Below are 12,298 nucleotides of genomic sequence, written 5' to 3' on the forward strand. Positions count from 1 at the left end.
TTAATAGTATTTACCTTTATCATCGCTGCTTCTCATTCAAGTGTGGTGTTCAGATAAGGTCTGCTCAGGCAACTGATGTAACTGCAGCTTGCCGCTGACATTCCCATCATTGCTTCAGAGTTTCTCAGGAGAATAGCAGCTGTTCTTTTCTAGCGAAGAGTGAAGGGGAGCATCTCAGAGAAAGGCAACTTAAGTGCCTATAAGAAAGCATGCTGACTGATTCTGTCCTCTTGCCAGGTACAGATTCTGGCTATTTTAACCCTTTTTCTCTGGCAAGAAATAATCATAAGCTCCTCTTCAGAGGTCTCTTTGATATATGGTGGGGGAGGGCACTTTTCATTCATTTTTTTTTTCTCCTTTTCAATTGGACTGGTGTGGGAAAGAGGAAAGTTTTGTAGAAATGTACATACCTATTTCATTTTTTTCATATTTAATTTAATGTATAACAGATGGACTCCCTAAAAGTCAATATAATAGGAGAAGGCATATTTCAGCTTTCTGATTAGCAAAGATTGAAAAGTAATTAGTACTCAGTACTAATGAAAGTATAGAGAAACAGGTGTAGTGTAAGCACATATATGCTTTCTGCAGGATATTTTAGTAATTGTGTGTGTGTGTGTGTGTGTATCTATCTGTATACAGATGTGTATGTAACTGACATGACTTCCAACCTAAAAAATCCACTTTTAATAATTTGTCAGACTAGAATATTTTTATAAGTTCATAAAGATATACATACAAAGCATTCTGTATAGCAGTACAGTAAGACATTGGAAACCACCTAAATACACATCTACTATCTATAGGGGATGAATTCATTAGAAAACATCCATATAATGGAATGTATCATATAATCATTAGAAAGAATGATGTATATGTGTATATGTCAGGATGGACATGACATATTAAATTTAAAAAGTGGAGATGCTAAATGGTATGTAGAGTATGATCCTGCATTTATACAAATTCAATTAAAATTAAATACAATTATATAGATCAAGTATCAAACCTTTTAAAGGTTAACACTAAGCAATATCTTTCCATTAAAATATTGACAGTAACATTCATTGAGTCAAGTAGGGCACTGAATGCAAATATGTGATAATATGAATTGTGCTCACTGCAGTGGAAATTGGTAGAGGGATGCTCCATCTTTCTGAAAAACAGTATTTTAAAAAAGTTAAAGCATCCATATGCTTATACAGAGTGACTATATAACATTGGTTTATATTTATAAAGCACTATTATTTTTTCAAAGCATTTTTTTAAACAAGTTTCTTTTCTTTTTTTCTTTTTTAAAATTTAATTAATTAATTTTTGTCTGTGTTGGGTCTTTGTTTCTGTGCGAGGGCTTTCTCTACTTGCGGCGAGCAGAGGCCACTCTTCTTTGCGGTGCGCGGGCCTCTCACAGTCGCGGCCTCTCTTGTTGCGGAGCACAGGCTCCAGATGCGCAGGCTCAGTAGTGTGGCTCATGGGCCTAGTTGCTCTGCGGCATGTGGGACCTTCCCAGACCAGGGCTTGAACCCGTGTCTCCTGCATTGGCAGGCAGATTCTCAACCACTGTGCCACCAGGGAAGCCCTCAAAGCATTTTTATACTCATAATTTTCTTTCCAAATCACTCATTGTGTTACCTAGTGCAAAAATGTTTATTATTCTCTTCTTATCAGTTTCCTTTCCTGAAATAAGGAAGTTGAATGATACACTCTAGAAAAATGCTTTTAGCGTTAAAGGGTTTTATCTATGAAGATGCAAATGTAAAGACCTCTTAGGGAAAGGCACAGCAGTGCTAAAAGGAGTAAGAGAAACAAAGAAACACTTCAAACCAAGTGCATAGTGTTATGTGTTTCTTTATGGCATTTTCTACATGAGTTTGGCATATGTGCTGGTCATTTACCTGTTTGCTATACCATTTATTCCCTGAAATGTCTTCGGTGTGTTCTTTATCTCAGGGAACTGAACTCTAAAGGCTACCTTTCCCAGACTTCCCTGCCCATTAGGTTTGGCCATGAGGAAGCACTGCAATAAGATCAAAGGTGGGAGGATGGGAGAAGCCAGAGTATTTTTTTTCCTTCTCTCTGCCTTGGACAGCATCACCAATGATGTGTGGGTTTCCTTCCTGATTCAAGCTTCTGTTGGATGGGACCTTCCTCTGTGGTCCCAGTTCCTATCTATCTTTTCCCATTGTGTGAACCTTTGTACCTTATTGGTGGGCATGCAAAATGGTACATCTGCTATGGGAACCAGTATGGAGTTTACTCAAACATTTGAAAACAGAACTACCATTGATCTGGCTATCTCACTTCTGGGTATATATCCAAAAGAATTGAGATCAGAATCTCAAAGAGATATTAGCGCTTCCAAGCCCAGTATTATTCACAGCAGCCAAGATGTGGAAACAACCTAAATGTCCAGTGACAGGTGAATGAATAAAGAAAATGTGATATATACATACAATGGGATATTATTCATCCTTACAAAAGAAGGAAATTCTGCAATATGTGACAGTAGGGATGAACTTTGAGGATGTTATGCTAAGCCAGTTACAGAAAGACAAATACTGCATTATTACACTTATATGAGGTATCTAAAATCATCATATTCACAGAATTAAAGACCAGAATGGTGGTTTCTGTGGGCTGGAGAGAGGGTGAAATGGGGAGTTACTAATCAATAGGCACAGAGTTTTCTGTTTTTTTTTTTAACATCTTTATAGGGGTATAATTGCTTTACATTGTTGTGTTAGTTGCTGCTGTAAAACAAAGTGAATCAACTATACATATACATATATCCCTATATCCCCTCCCTCTTGTGTCTCCCTCCCACCCTCCCTATCCCACGCCTCTAGGTTGGTCACAAAGCACTGAGCTGATCTCCCTGTGCTATGTGGCTCCTTCCCTGTAGTTATCTGTTTGACATTTGGTAGGGTATATATGTCCATGCCACTCTCTCACTTCGTCCCAGCTTACCCTTCCCCTGCCCCGTGTCCTCAAGTCCATTCTTTACATCTGCGTCTTTATTCCTGTCCTGCCCCTAGGTTCTTCGGAACCATTTATTTTTTTTAGATTCCATATATACGTGTTAGCATACGGTATTTAATTTTCTCTTTCTGACTTATTTCACTCTGTATGACAGACTCTAGGTCCATCCACCTAACTACAAATAACTCAATTTCGTTTCTTTTTATGGCTGAGTTATATTCCATTATATACATGTGTCACATCTTCTTTATCCATTCATCTGTTGATGGACACGTAGGTTGCTTCCATGTCCTGGCTATTGTAAATAGTAGGCACGGAGTTGTAATTAAGCAAGAGAAGTTCTGGGATTAGCTATAAACCATATACCTGTATCCAACAATACTGTACTGTACACTTAAAAATTTGTTATGGGGAAAAATAATACAAATCTATAGTAACAGAAACAGTGTGGTACTGTAATACAGACAGACATATATAGATCAATGGAACAGTATAGAGACCCCTGAAATAAATCTTCACCTAAAACAGTGTTTTTGTTGAATAAAATTTTATTATATCAATATATATCAATGATTTAATTTTCAGTGTTTTGATAATTAGGCTAATTTAAAAATTCCCTGTTTTATATATTTTCAGTAACTTGTCCATTGCTGTTAAAGGCAAAATATATTTATATGTTTGAATGATGTACTTAGCTGCATTAGTTAGCTAGATCTAATTAAAGCCTGCTAAATGCCCAGCATAGTTCTGTGTTTTTTTATATATTTAATCATGTTTAAAAGATCAATATCAATGTTCTAGTTTTATAGATTGGGCATGGAGGCTCAGTGCAATTGCATAACTTGCCCAGAGTCATATTGCTAGTAAGTGGCTCAAATGGAATTTGAATCAGGCAGATCTTTTTCCAAGTTTGTTCTGTTACTCCATCATGCCTAATACACATTGGCCTTGAAAGTAAAATGAAAAAGGCATAACTTATTCTATGAATCATAGACCTTGGAATATTAGAGCTAGAGTAGGACAACCACAGAACAGTGACAACATACACTGTTCTTGGCTCCTTACATTTACATTATCTTTTGCTGTGCAGCTTCTTTATCTATGGACAAGTTAGTTGAAGAAAAAAATGCATGTCACCACTTAAAGAAAAATCAGGTTTGAAAAGATAATGCCTTTAATCACATGTCCAATAAATGTCAAACATATATCCAAAGTGGATCTTATTTCCAACTTAAAGCAAATGGTTAGATTTCAGCTGCATAATTAGCCACTAATTGGAATATGCACATTTGTAATAGTTAATGAGCAACAATAAAGAAGAGTATGATTACTGTGACATATGATATTTCTCTTATGTTTCTGATAAACAGTTTTTTCATATCGATTTGCTGTAGGTACTAGGGTTTGGAAAAATTTTTCTTAGGGAAGTTTCACACAGAGGTGATATTTTATCTGAGTCTTGAAAGACAGCTAAGTGTTCATTAGGTAGAGGAGTAGGGAAAAGACATCCTTGCTCTAAGAAACACAATGAACAAAGGGTCTGAGTTGGGAAAAACGTGTGGTGGACCAAAGAGGTGGTGAGTAGAAACCATCCCTATTGCGTGCACGCACACACACAAACACACGCACACGCACACATTCGCATGCATATATATTTCTCCTATTTTTTGAAAGAGTAATTTGATTCTCCTGTTTTCTACGTGTTGTTTCTTTTTAAATTATATTTGGCATATAACACTGTGTAAATTTAAGGAAAAATATGTTGATTTGATACATTTGTATATTGTAATATGATTGCCATTGTAGCATTAACTAGTTCCTCTATCACATCACATGATTACCATAACCATTTTTGTCGTGGGAATAATTAAGATCTAGTCTCTTAGCAAGTTTGGTGATTAATATAATATTGTTGTCTATATTCACTATATTGTGCATTAGATCTCTAGGACTTATTTATCCACTATTTTGTACTCTTAAACAACATCTCTCCTATTTCCCCACCTTCCAGCCCCTGGTAACCATTATTTTGCTCTCTGTTTTTATTAGTTCAGATTTTTAGATTCCACCTAAAAGTGATATCATATAGATCTTCCTGTTTTCTGATCTCTCTCCCTAAGTGTTCTCTCTTTGCACAGCAAAATGGACAATAAAGTATTTTTCTAAACAAACCAGTTTCTTACCTTTATTATTTTAACATAATTAATATTTTGTAATATTTAATATTGAATAAGTCTCAAAACAGCTATTAAAATAAATTTATCTGCAACATTAGTACCTGTGAAGGAAATATTAGATATAACAATAGATATAAAAATAGAATACAGGACTTTGAGGTATTGATGGTCTAATTGTGGGGCTGGAAGGTGGGGCAGGAAAATTGGTATATCTTATAAGATCATACTTTGTCCTTTGGTTCTCTGGCCTATTACAGTACTAGGACTTCATTCAGCCAATCCTTAAACGTCAGCATATGAATTCCTCTTCAGCTCCTTTTCTTTTACAAAAGTGCCTCTAATAATATAATTTATTTCTTATTCTCATTCTTTTGTCTTCCATGTCATTGATTAATAGAATGGATCTACAACGTCCAATTACTACATAGAATATCCTCAGAAAAACTTAAACAAAAGTAAAATGCTGAGGCCTCCCTGGTGGCGCAGTGGTTGAGAGTCCGCCTGCCGATGCAGGGGACACGAGTTCGTGCCCCGGTCCGGGAGGATCCCACATGCCCCGGAGTGGCTGGGCCCGCGAGCCATGGCCGCTGAGCCTGCGCGTCCGGAGCCTGTGCTCCGCAACGGGAGAGGCCACAACAGTGAGAGGCCTGTGTACGGCAAAAAAAAAAAAAAAAAGTAAAATGTTGAGGACCAGGGGATTTTTTTCCATCCTAATTCCCATAATTAAATTGTCCTTGATAAATGCAGTGGGGAAAGTCGCTGTGCACTGGCACTGGGTTTTGAACTTAGAGTTTGTCTATCTATTATAATACAATTAAAAGATAATAGGGTTAGGGCTCTTAATTCAATAACAAGACACATAAACTGTGATGGAAGTGGGTTTCATAATTTGTAATAAATCACTGAGAGGAAATGTGCACATCATGTGTCTCACATATTTCCATTTGGTGGGTCAGAGTTTAAGGAACTAAGCTGTAACTAGAGAATTCAGTCACTGCCTGAAAGGCTGCTGCTGCTTTGCCTAAGGATGGCTCTTGCAGGTTTCTGGCTGTTGATTTTCTCCGACAATGCCCTGACTTCCAGCTTGAGTTGAAATGAGATTATTTACAATTACTAGATATTTTAAAATACAATTTTGTTGATTGTGATAGGAAAATGTAAAGAATAAAATAAAAATTTTCACTAATTTTACCACCTATATTTTGACATATAACCTTACAACTTGTTTCAGTGCATATATATATACATACACATATATGGGTATATATGTATATAAAAACACATATATATTGAATATCTCTCTTATTAATGTGTCTATTAACAAAATCTGGTATAATAGCATTAAAATATTATAGAAATTTCATTTACTATACTTAAAATATATAGCTAGAATTTTATAAACTCTTAAAGAACATGATTTTTAATGGCAACATAATTTACTATTGGCTTTTTTTCTGATATAGTTGCTGTGTGAGATGTATTTTGGTTGCTTCATTAGAACTAGCTTGACTATAGGTACGGTTCTCATTTTTGAATGGTCATTTGCTCATACACTACTTTTGTAATGACTTCCCATTGGAGGATGACTGCTTGAGCAACAGCTCATTGTTCCATTGAAATCAGGCTTTATTGGCTTTATGAAATTCATGGGCATTTCTCTAGGTAAAGCAGTCCTTCTCAGAATAGGTTAAACTCTTATAAATTGGGTACAGAGTGGGTTTGGGGGTTGTTTTGTTTTTTTTTTTTGTTTTTTTTTTTTGTTTTTTTGCTTTTTGTCTTTGTTTTTTGTTTTGCCTTAATTATAGGAGATATGTATTTGGGCCATATCCAGGAAACTCTAAATCTAAAAATGTTTACAGTAAGACCATTTTCAAATTTGGAATAAATAATTATAAGAAAATTAGTCTTCTGGATGGCTTCCAAAAGAAAATTGGCCAAATAGTGATTGGCTGTACAGAGATAGGGTATCTGTGAACTGAAAACAAAAATAAAGAAAAAACAGAACACAAACACACACAATAATTCTGAGTCCAGAAGGGGGAAACGCTTTGCTTTAATTTGGGAAAGAATAAACTAACTTATTCCCATGGAAACCAAACCATTCCTCTCTTTAACAATGAAAAAACACAAAATTAGACATATGAACTATTCTTTAAGATGCAGATTGTTTTTAGTTAAAAAAAAAAACTACAAAGCAAATGGCTTTAATAATACTTACTTTATTTACCAAGAGTTTATGCAGTAAAATATCTTATTCTCTTCTTATAGAAAGGCCAAATCACAAGCTGGTGAACTAAACTAGGAGTCTTTGTTAGCTAATTAATCAGGTGGGGAATGATCTAGTGGAGTAAGATTTAATGGGAGTATGCTTTTTCTCTCTATTTTATGTGATAGACTTTTCCCTTGTGTGTAAAAATATTTCTGTCAAATTTTCCTACATAAGCCTCCAGTTTCCCATCTAAACTGCAAGCCTTTATATTTTCATAAAAGTCAAGGTTTGTGAAACACATGTTAAATAGTTAAGGAATAAAACAGCAAGTACAAAAATAGTAAGAGTTAATAAATTAAACATTTTAAATCATTCAATATATAATCAAACATAATGAACTTGGTAGATATTTAATTATTTTCCCACTGATTCAATTAGAATTTTATTCAGCTTCACATTAAGCCATGATTGTGGCTTAGTCAAAAAGAGATTTATTTATTTCATTCAACAAGAATTCCAGGTATAGGCATTTGAGGGCTAGTTTGGTAACTCAATTATTCCATTGAAGAAAAAAGCTAAATCTGTCTTCCTGTTTTATCATCTTTAGTGGAGGATGTTTTACATACATGTTCCAGAGTAATAAAAGAAGAAAACAGAATAGGGCAAGAAGATTTTTGCTTATATCTCATTGGCAGAACTATGTCAAGTGGTCATCTCTAGTTGCAAGGGAGACTGGGATATTTCACAAAAGCATAATTAGGCTAACTAAAAAATTCCCTGTTTTATATATTTTTAGTAACTTGTCCATTGCTGTTAAAGGCAAAATATATTTATATGTTGCTGAGTGAATGAACTTGCTGAGTGAATGAACTTACTGTATCTGTCACCTTCCACCTCTCTGAGCATTCTGTATTTATACACAATATTTATATCTTTCTCTGGACTTTAAATAAAATGAATTCATCCTCTGTCTTCCAAGGCAGATAATCCCCAAATTATATCCAGTTACTGTATTTAGCTTGAAGTCTAGGATATTTGGGTAATCTCTCCCTCAGCTACATGTTTGGTTCTTTGTGATCCTTAGGTCTATACACTAAAGACAAGTCATCTTCTTCTAACATTCCCAATGTATTACTGTGGAGAGAGAAGAAAATAGGATAATAGCAATTTAAAAAGTCTTATTCAGTAAGAGGGAACGTAGAAAATATATGACTGTCGGTGGTACATAGCAAATATAATAGAGTCCTGCTGGGTGGGTTACTCAGGACTTCCTGATGCTAGCAGCAGAAGTAGTTAGTTGGCTAGCCAATTTGGCAGGCCCTGGTACTTCTTTCTTGGTGAATTTCTTTTATCTTTTTTCTCCAAGTCCTTGGTTCTACATCTGGGGAGACCTTCCTTGACCAATGTGTCAATGCCTACTAAAATGAAAGTAAAAGAAAGAGGGCTCCAAAAAGAATTAAAAGGCATTGCATATCTATAAAAACATAAATTGGGACCATCCCAGGAAATCCAGGTAAATGGTTTTCCTAGCTGGGAAGAGATTCTCCTTGGAGTCCATTTCCTTTCATTGTGAGTTCAAGGACCCAGAAATTACTTTAAATACAGCTGTAGTGAGCCTGAGGCACATTTGGAAATACCATGGTCTGGAAATTTTACCAGGCTTCCAGGAGGTGAGTTTCAAGACCATTTTATGAGTAACCACATCAGCCTGGAAAATGTAACTTGTTGCTACTGACTCCTTTGTTCTGACCAATTCCTCACTCTTAACCTAATGGCTGCTGCCTCAGCCCCTGCAAAACTGCATGCCAAGGTGCAACACCATTAATCTGATCTTTGCCACTAAGTTCTCCTTCATTGTCACTTAGAGATTTCCTAAAGGAAAGTGTATGAAACACCCTGGGGCAACAGTTTCGTATGTTTTTGAAGTTGCACTCAGAAACCTCTGCTTATATACATACATCTTGTATACAGAAGCAGCTGGCTGTTCTCAACCCTGCAGGGTTCCAAATTATGATATTCTCAGTCAATTTATATTGCAGAACACAAGCAGAGTGAGCCTCTGCTTGTAGGGAAAGGTAGCTGTGCTCCCTTGGCATCTCTGCTTAGAGACTCTCTAGCTCTAGTTTGAGTGCATCTCTACCACAGTACACTTTTGAAAGCAGCAATATTTAATAAGCACATGCCAGTATTCTGAATTTTATTCCTACCATTCATGCTAATAAAAAAGCTTCAGTTGGCATGTGGTCACATTTCCAAAGTATAGCAAGCAAAAGTTTGACCAGCAGTTTTGCTACTGCATTTCAAAATGCATTAGCTTTCGAGCCTGAGGTAATTAAATCTTCACTGTTTGCACTCATTGTCTCCTCCAGAGAGTCAATTTCACATTTTAAGGCCTATTATTGAAGCTCCCTTCATTCTTTAAAAATTATTTCATTGATCAGTATTCTTAGTTGCAAACAACAGAGTCTACTCTAGTTAGCTTACACAGAAAAAAAAAATTATTTCATAGACTCTTAGGTCACTCAGGAATTTTTGGAGAGGTCCAAATGCCCACCTCTAAATCTACTGTGCAGAAACAATGTCCAATTATATCATGGGGTTTCTTTGGAGAAAACATCATTGCCACCATTGATCAATACTTTGTCCCTCAGGACTGAATACTGGAGACTCTACAATAAAGTACAAAAGACCACCACTATTGTTGCCGAAAGAGCAAAACCCCACAATACAGTCACTGGCTCGCTTTGCTCAATTTGAGTTCAGATCTTGCTTGAATGCAGGTCAAATATCTGGACCGTAACTACAAAGGAATCTAAGAATGTATTTGATCTAGCTTGTCTTGAGAAGACGAGGAACTTAAGGAGAAATGTAGCCAAAATGGAAGGAGAATGTTTAAAGATGCTGGGTATCCATATGTGATGATTTGATTTAACAATATCTTACATGCTTACTGGGCTTTTTAGCTTATCAATAGGACTCTGTGATGTCCACTTCCTCAACACCCATTGCAATTAAGTTATCTTTATGGTACAGAATTTTCTGAGCATGGACATGTTATCATAGATAACTGTTGCAAATAAGAGATATACCTTAGAGAAAATATCCCAAAGATTTCTGATCCATATTTGATTACGTCCAGTTCAATTAAAGGAAATAGAATGGAATGGGGTAGGATTTTCTCTTATTAACATTACTTAACTATCACAACTTTTTTTCAATATCCCTGATACCTGCAACATCCCATGGGTGGAATAGTCTGTGGGAAATCTTATTTACTATGTAATATACTATGCCTTTCTGGCTTAGATAGATTTAAAACAAGTTGCTAACATCAGATGCCATTTAGAGAAGTTATCACTGGTTGTTAACTTATCCACATCTGTTTTCAGTGAGTGCCATAACTCCACAGATCGAATCAAAGTCAGAGTGTGGGATGAAGATGATGACATTAAATCCAGAGTGAAGCAACATTTCAAAAAGGAGTCAGATGATTTTCTGGGACAAACAATTGTAGAAGTGAGGACCCTGAGTGGAGAAATGGATGTCTGGTACAATTTAGGTGACTGTCTTTATATCTACTTGAAAAATGTTAAATAAAATTCCAGAATATCTGTGGAAGGTATTATATTCCTATATAGGTAAAAATAACCAGTGCTTTTCTCGAACATTCTCATGGACTTCAGGCAGTTTAGTTTCATTAGAAATTAAGGTGATAATTATTCAAACTCTGTATTATTGAAAGATATTGGTAAATTTGAGATGAAAAGAGAAAAGTCTTTCTAGGAATCAACTGGGTGTCTTTTAGGAGAAAAATATCCCATTCTGAATTTTTAATTCATAACATATAGCTTCAAAAAACCTTGCCAAATGTATAGAAAATAAATAACCTATGACTTTATAATGTCCGACTTATTTCATTTTAGTCCCTTAGTGAATTTTGGCAATAAAGGAAAAGTGTATTTTGGATAGTTTGCAAAGATGATATAAAAGTAGGCTTTAGCAGGCAAAGCCAGATACACATGTGGACTTCTGCTTATTCTGATGATGAAGATATTGAGAATATGTTTAACTGGCATGATTTTAAAATGGAATTTTATTATGGAACCAAGAATTGAATAAAGATAAGTTTTAATTTGACTTTTACTACAATTGAATAATAAGCTAGAATCTTCAGTGCTGACTTAATAATAGTAAATATATATGGATTGCCTCATTTTCTATAAAGGATATGATCCAAAATGGCTTTATCATATCATCTGAAATGTTTTAATTAAATTTTTAAGGTCTGGTTGTGAATCTAAGAAAGGTTTACATACTCCCAGGATTACGAAGTGTTTCCATTTAGGATACCAACTTATCTTAGCAAATTAAAGAGTGCTTTTGACTTTTTAAAAACCTACGTACTTCAAGTAATGTAATATTTGGCAAAGTAAAGGGGTAAGGCCACAAAATTAATGAATATCTGAATTATATAATAATTTAAAGAAGGAGAGATATATAACTTATCTGAACATAGATGATTCAAGCTAGACTAAAAACTCGTTATCAAAAAATATTTTATTTTGAGGAAATCTTTAAAGAAAATTGGTGCTTCTCCATTATTGGCATAGAGGTTTTCCTTCACTTATAATGATAATCCTCCTGTATCTTGTTTATACTATTAAATAACTTTATATATGAAAACAGAGATGTTAGGCAAGGGTAAACTTCAGGGCATTAACTCTGCACAATACTCATAGGTTGCGTTTTAATTAAAGAGGCTTGCCTACATGAGTTTTTGTTTTTTGCAATAAGTTAACATGTTCTTGAATTGAGGGAGTTAGAATTCAGAACAGAAATTCCTCAAATTATTCTTTTGACAAAACTTACAAGGGTATATTTAGTTTGCAAAAGAATTTGAATGTGCTTTTAATAAAATCTGCCACCCAGCTCT

General features: G+C 35.1%; 1 protein-coding gene across 1 annotated transcript in view; it reads left to right on the top strand.

Moving 5' to 3' along the window:
* LOC113629025 (protein unc-13 homolog C) overlaps positions 1-12,298 on the top strand; it is a 340,801-nt gene that overhangs the window by 49,052 nt on the left and 279,451 nt on the right. Inside the window, exon 7 of the mRNA XM_027123068.1 lies at positions 10,755-10,924. Coding sequence (XP_026978869.1) covers positions 10,755-10,924 — 170 coding nt within the window. The remainder of the gene's footprint in view (positions 1-10,754; positions 10,925-12,298) is intronic.

Source organism: Aethalodelphis obliquidens, unplaced genomic scaffold (genome assembly GCF_003676395.1).
Source record: "Aethalodelphis obliquidens isolate GAN/ISIS:26980383/991018 unplaced genomic scaffold, ASM367639v1 scaffold26, whole genome shotgun sequence".
In the NCBI taxonomy this organism is placed as follows: domain Eukaryota; kingdom Metazoa; phylum Chordata; class Mammalia; order Artiodactyla; family Delphinidae; genus Aethalodelphis; species Aethalodelphis obliquidens.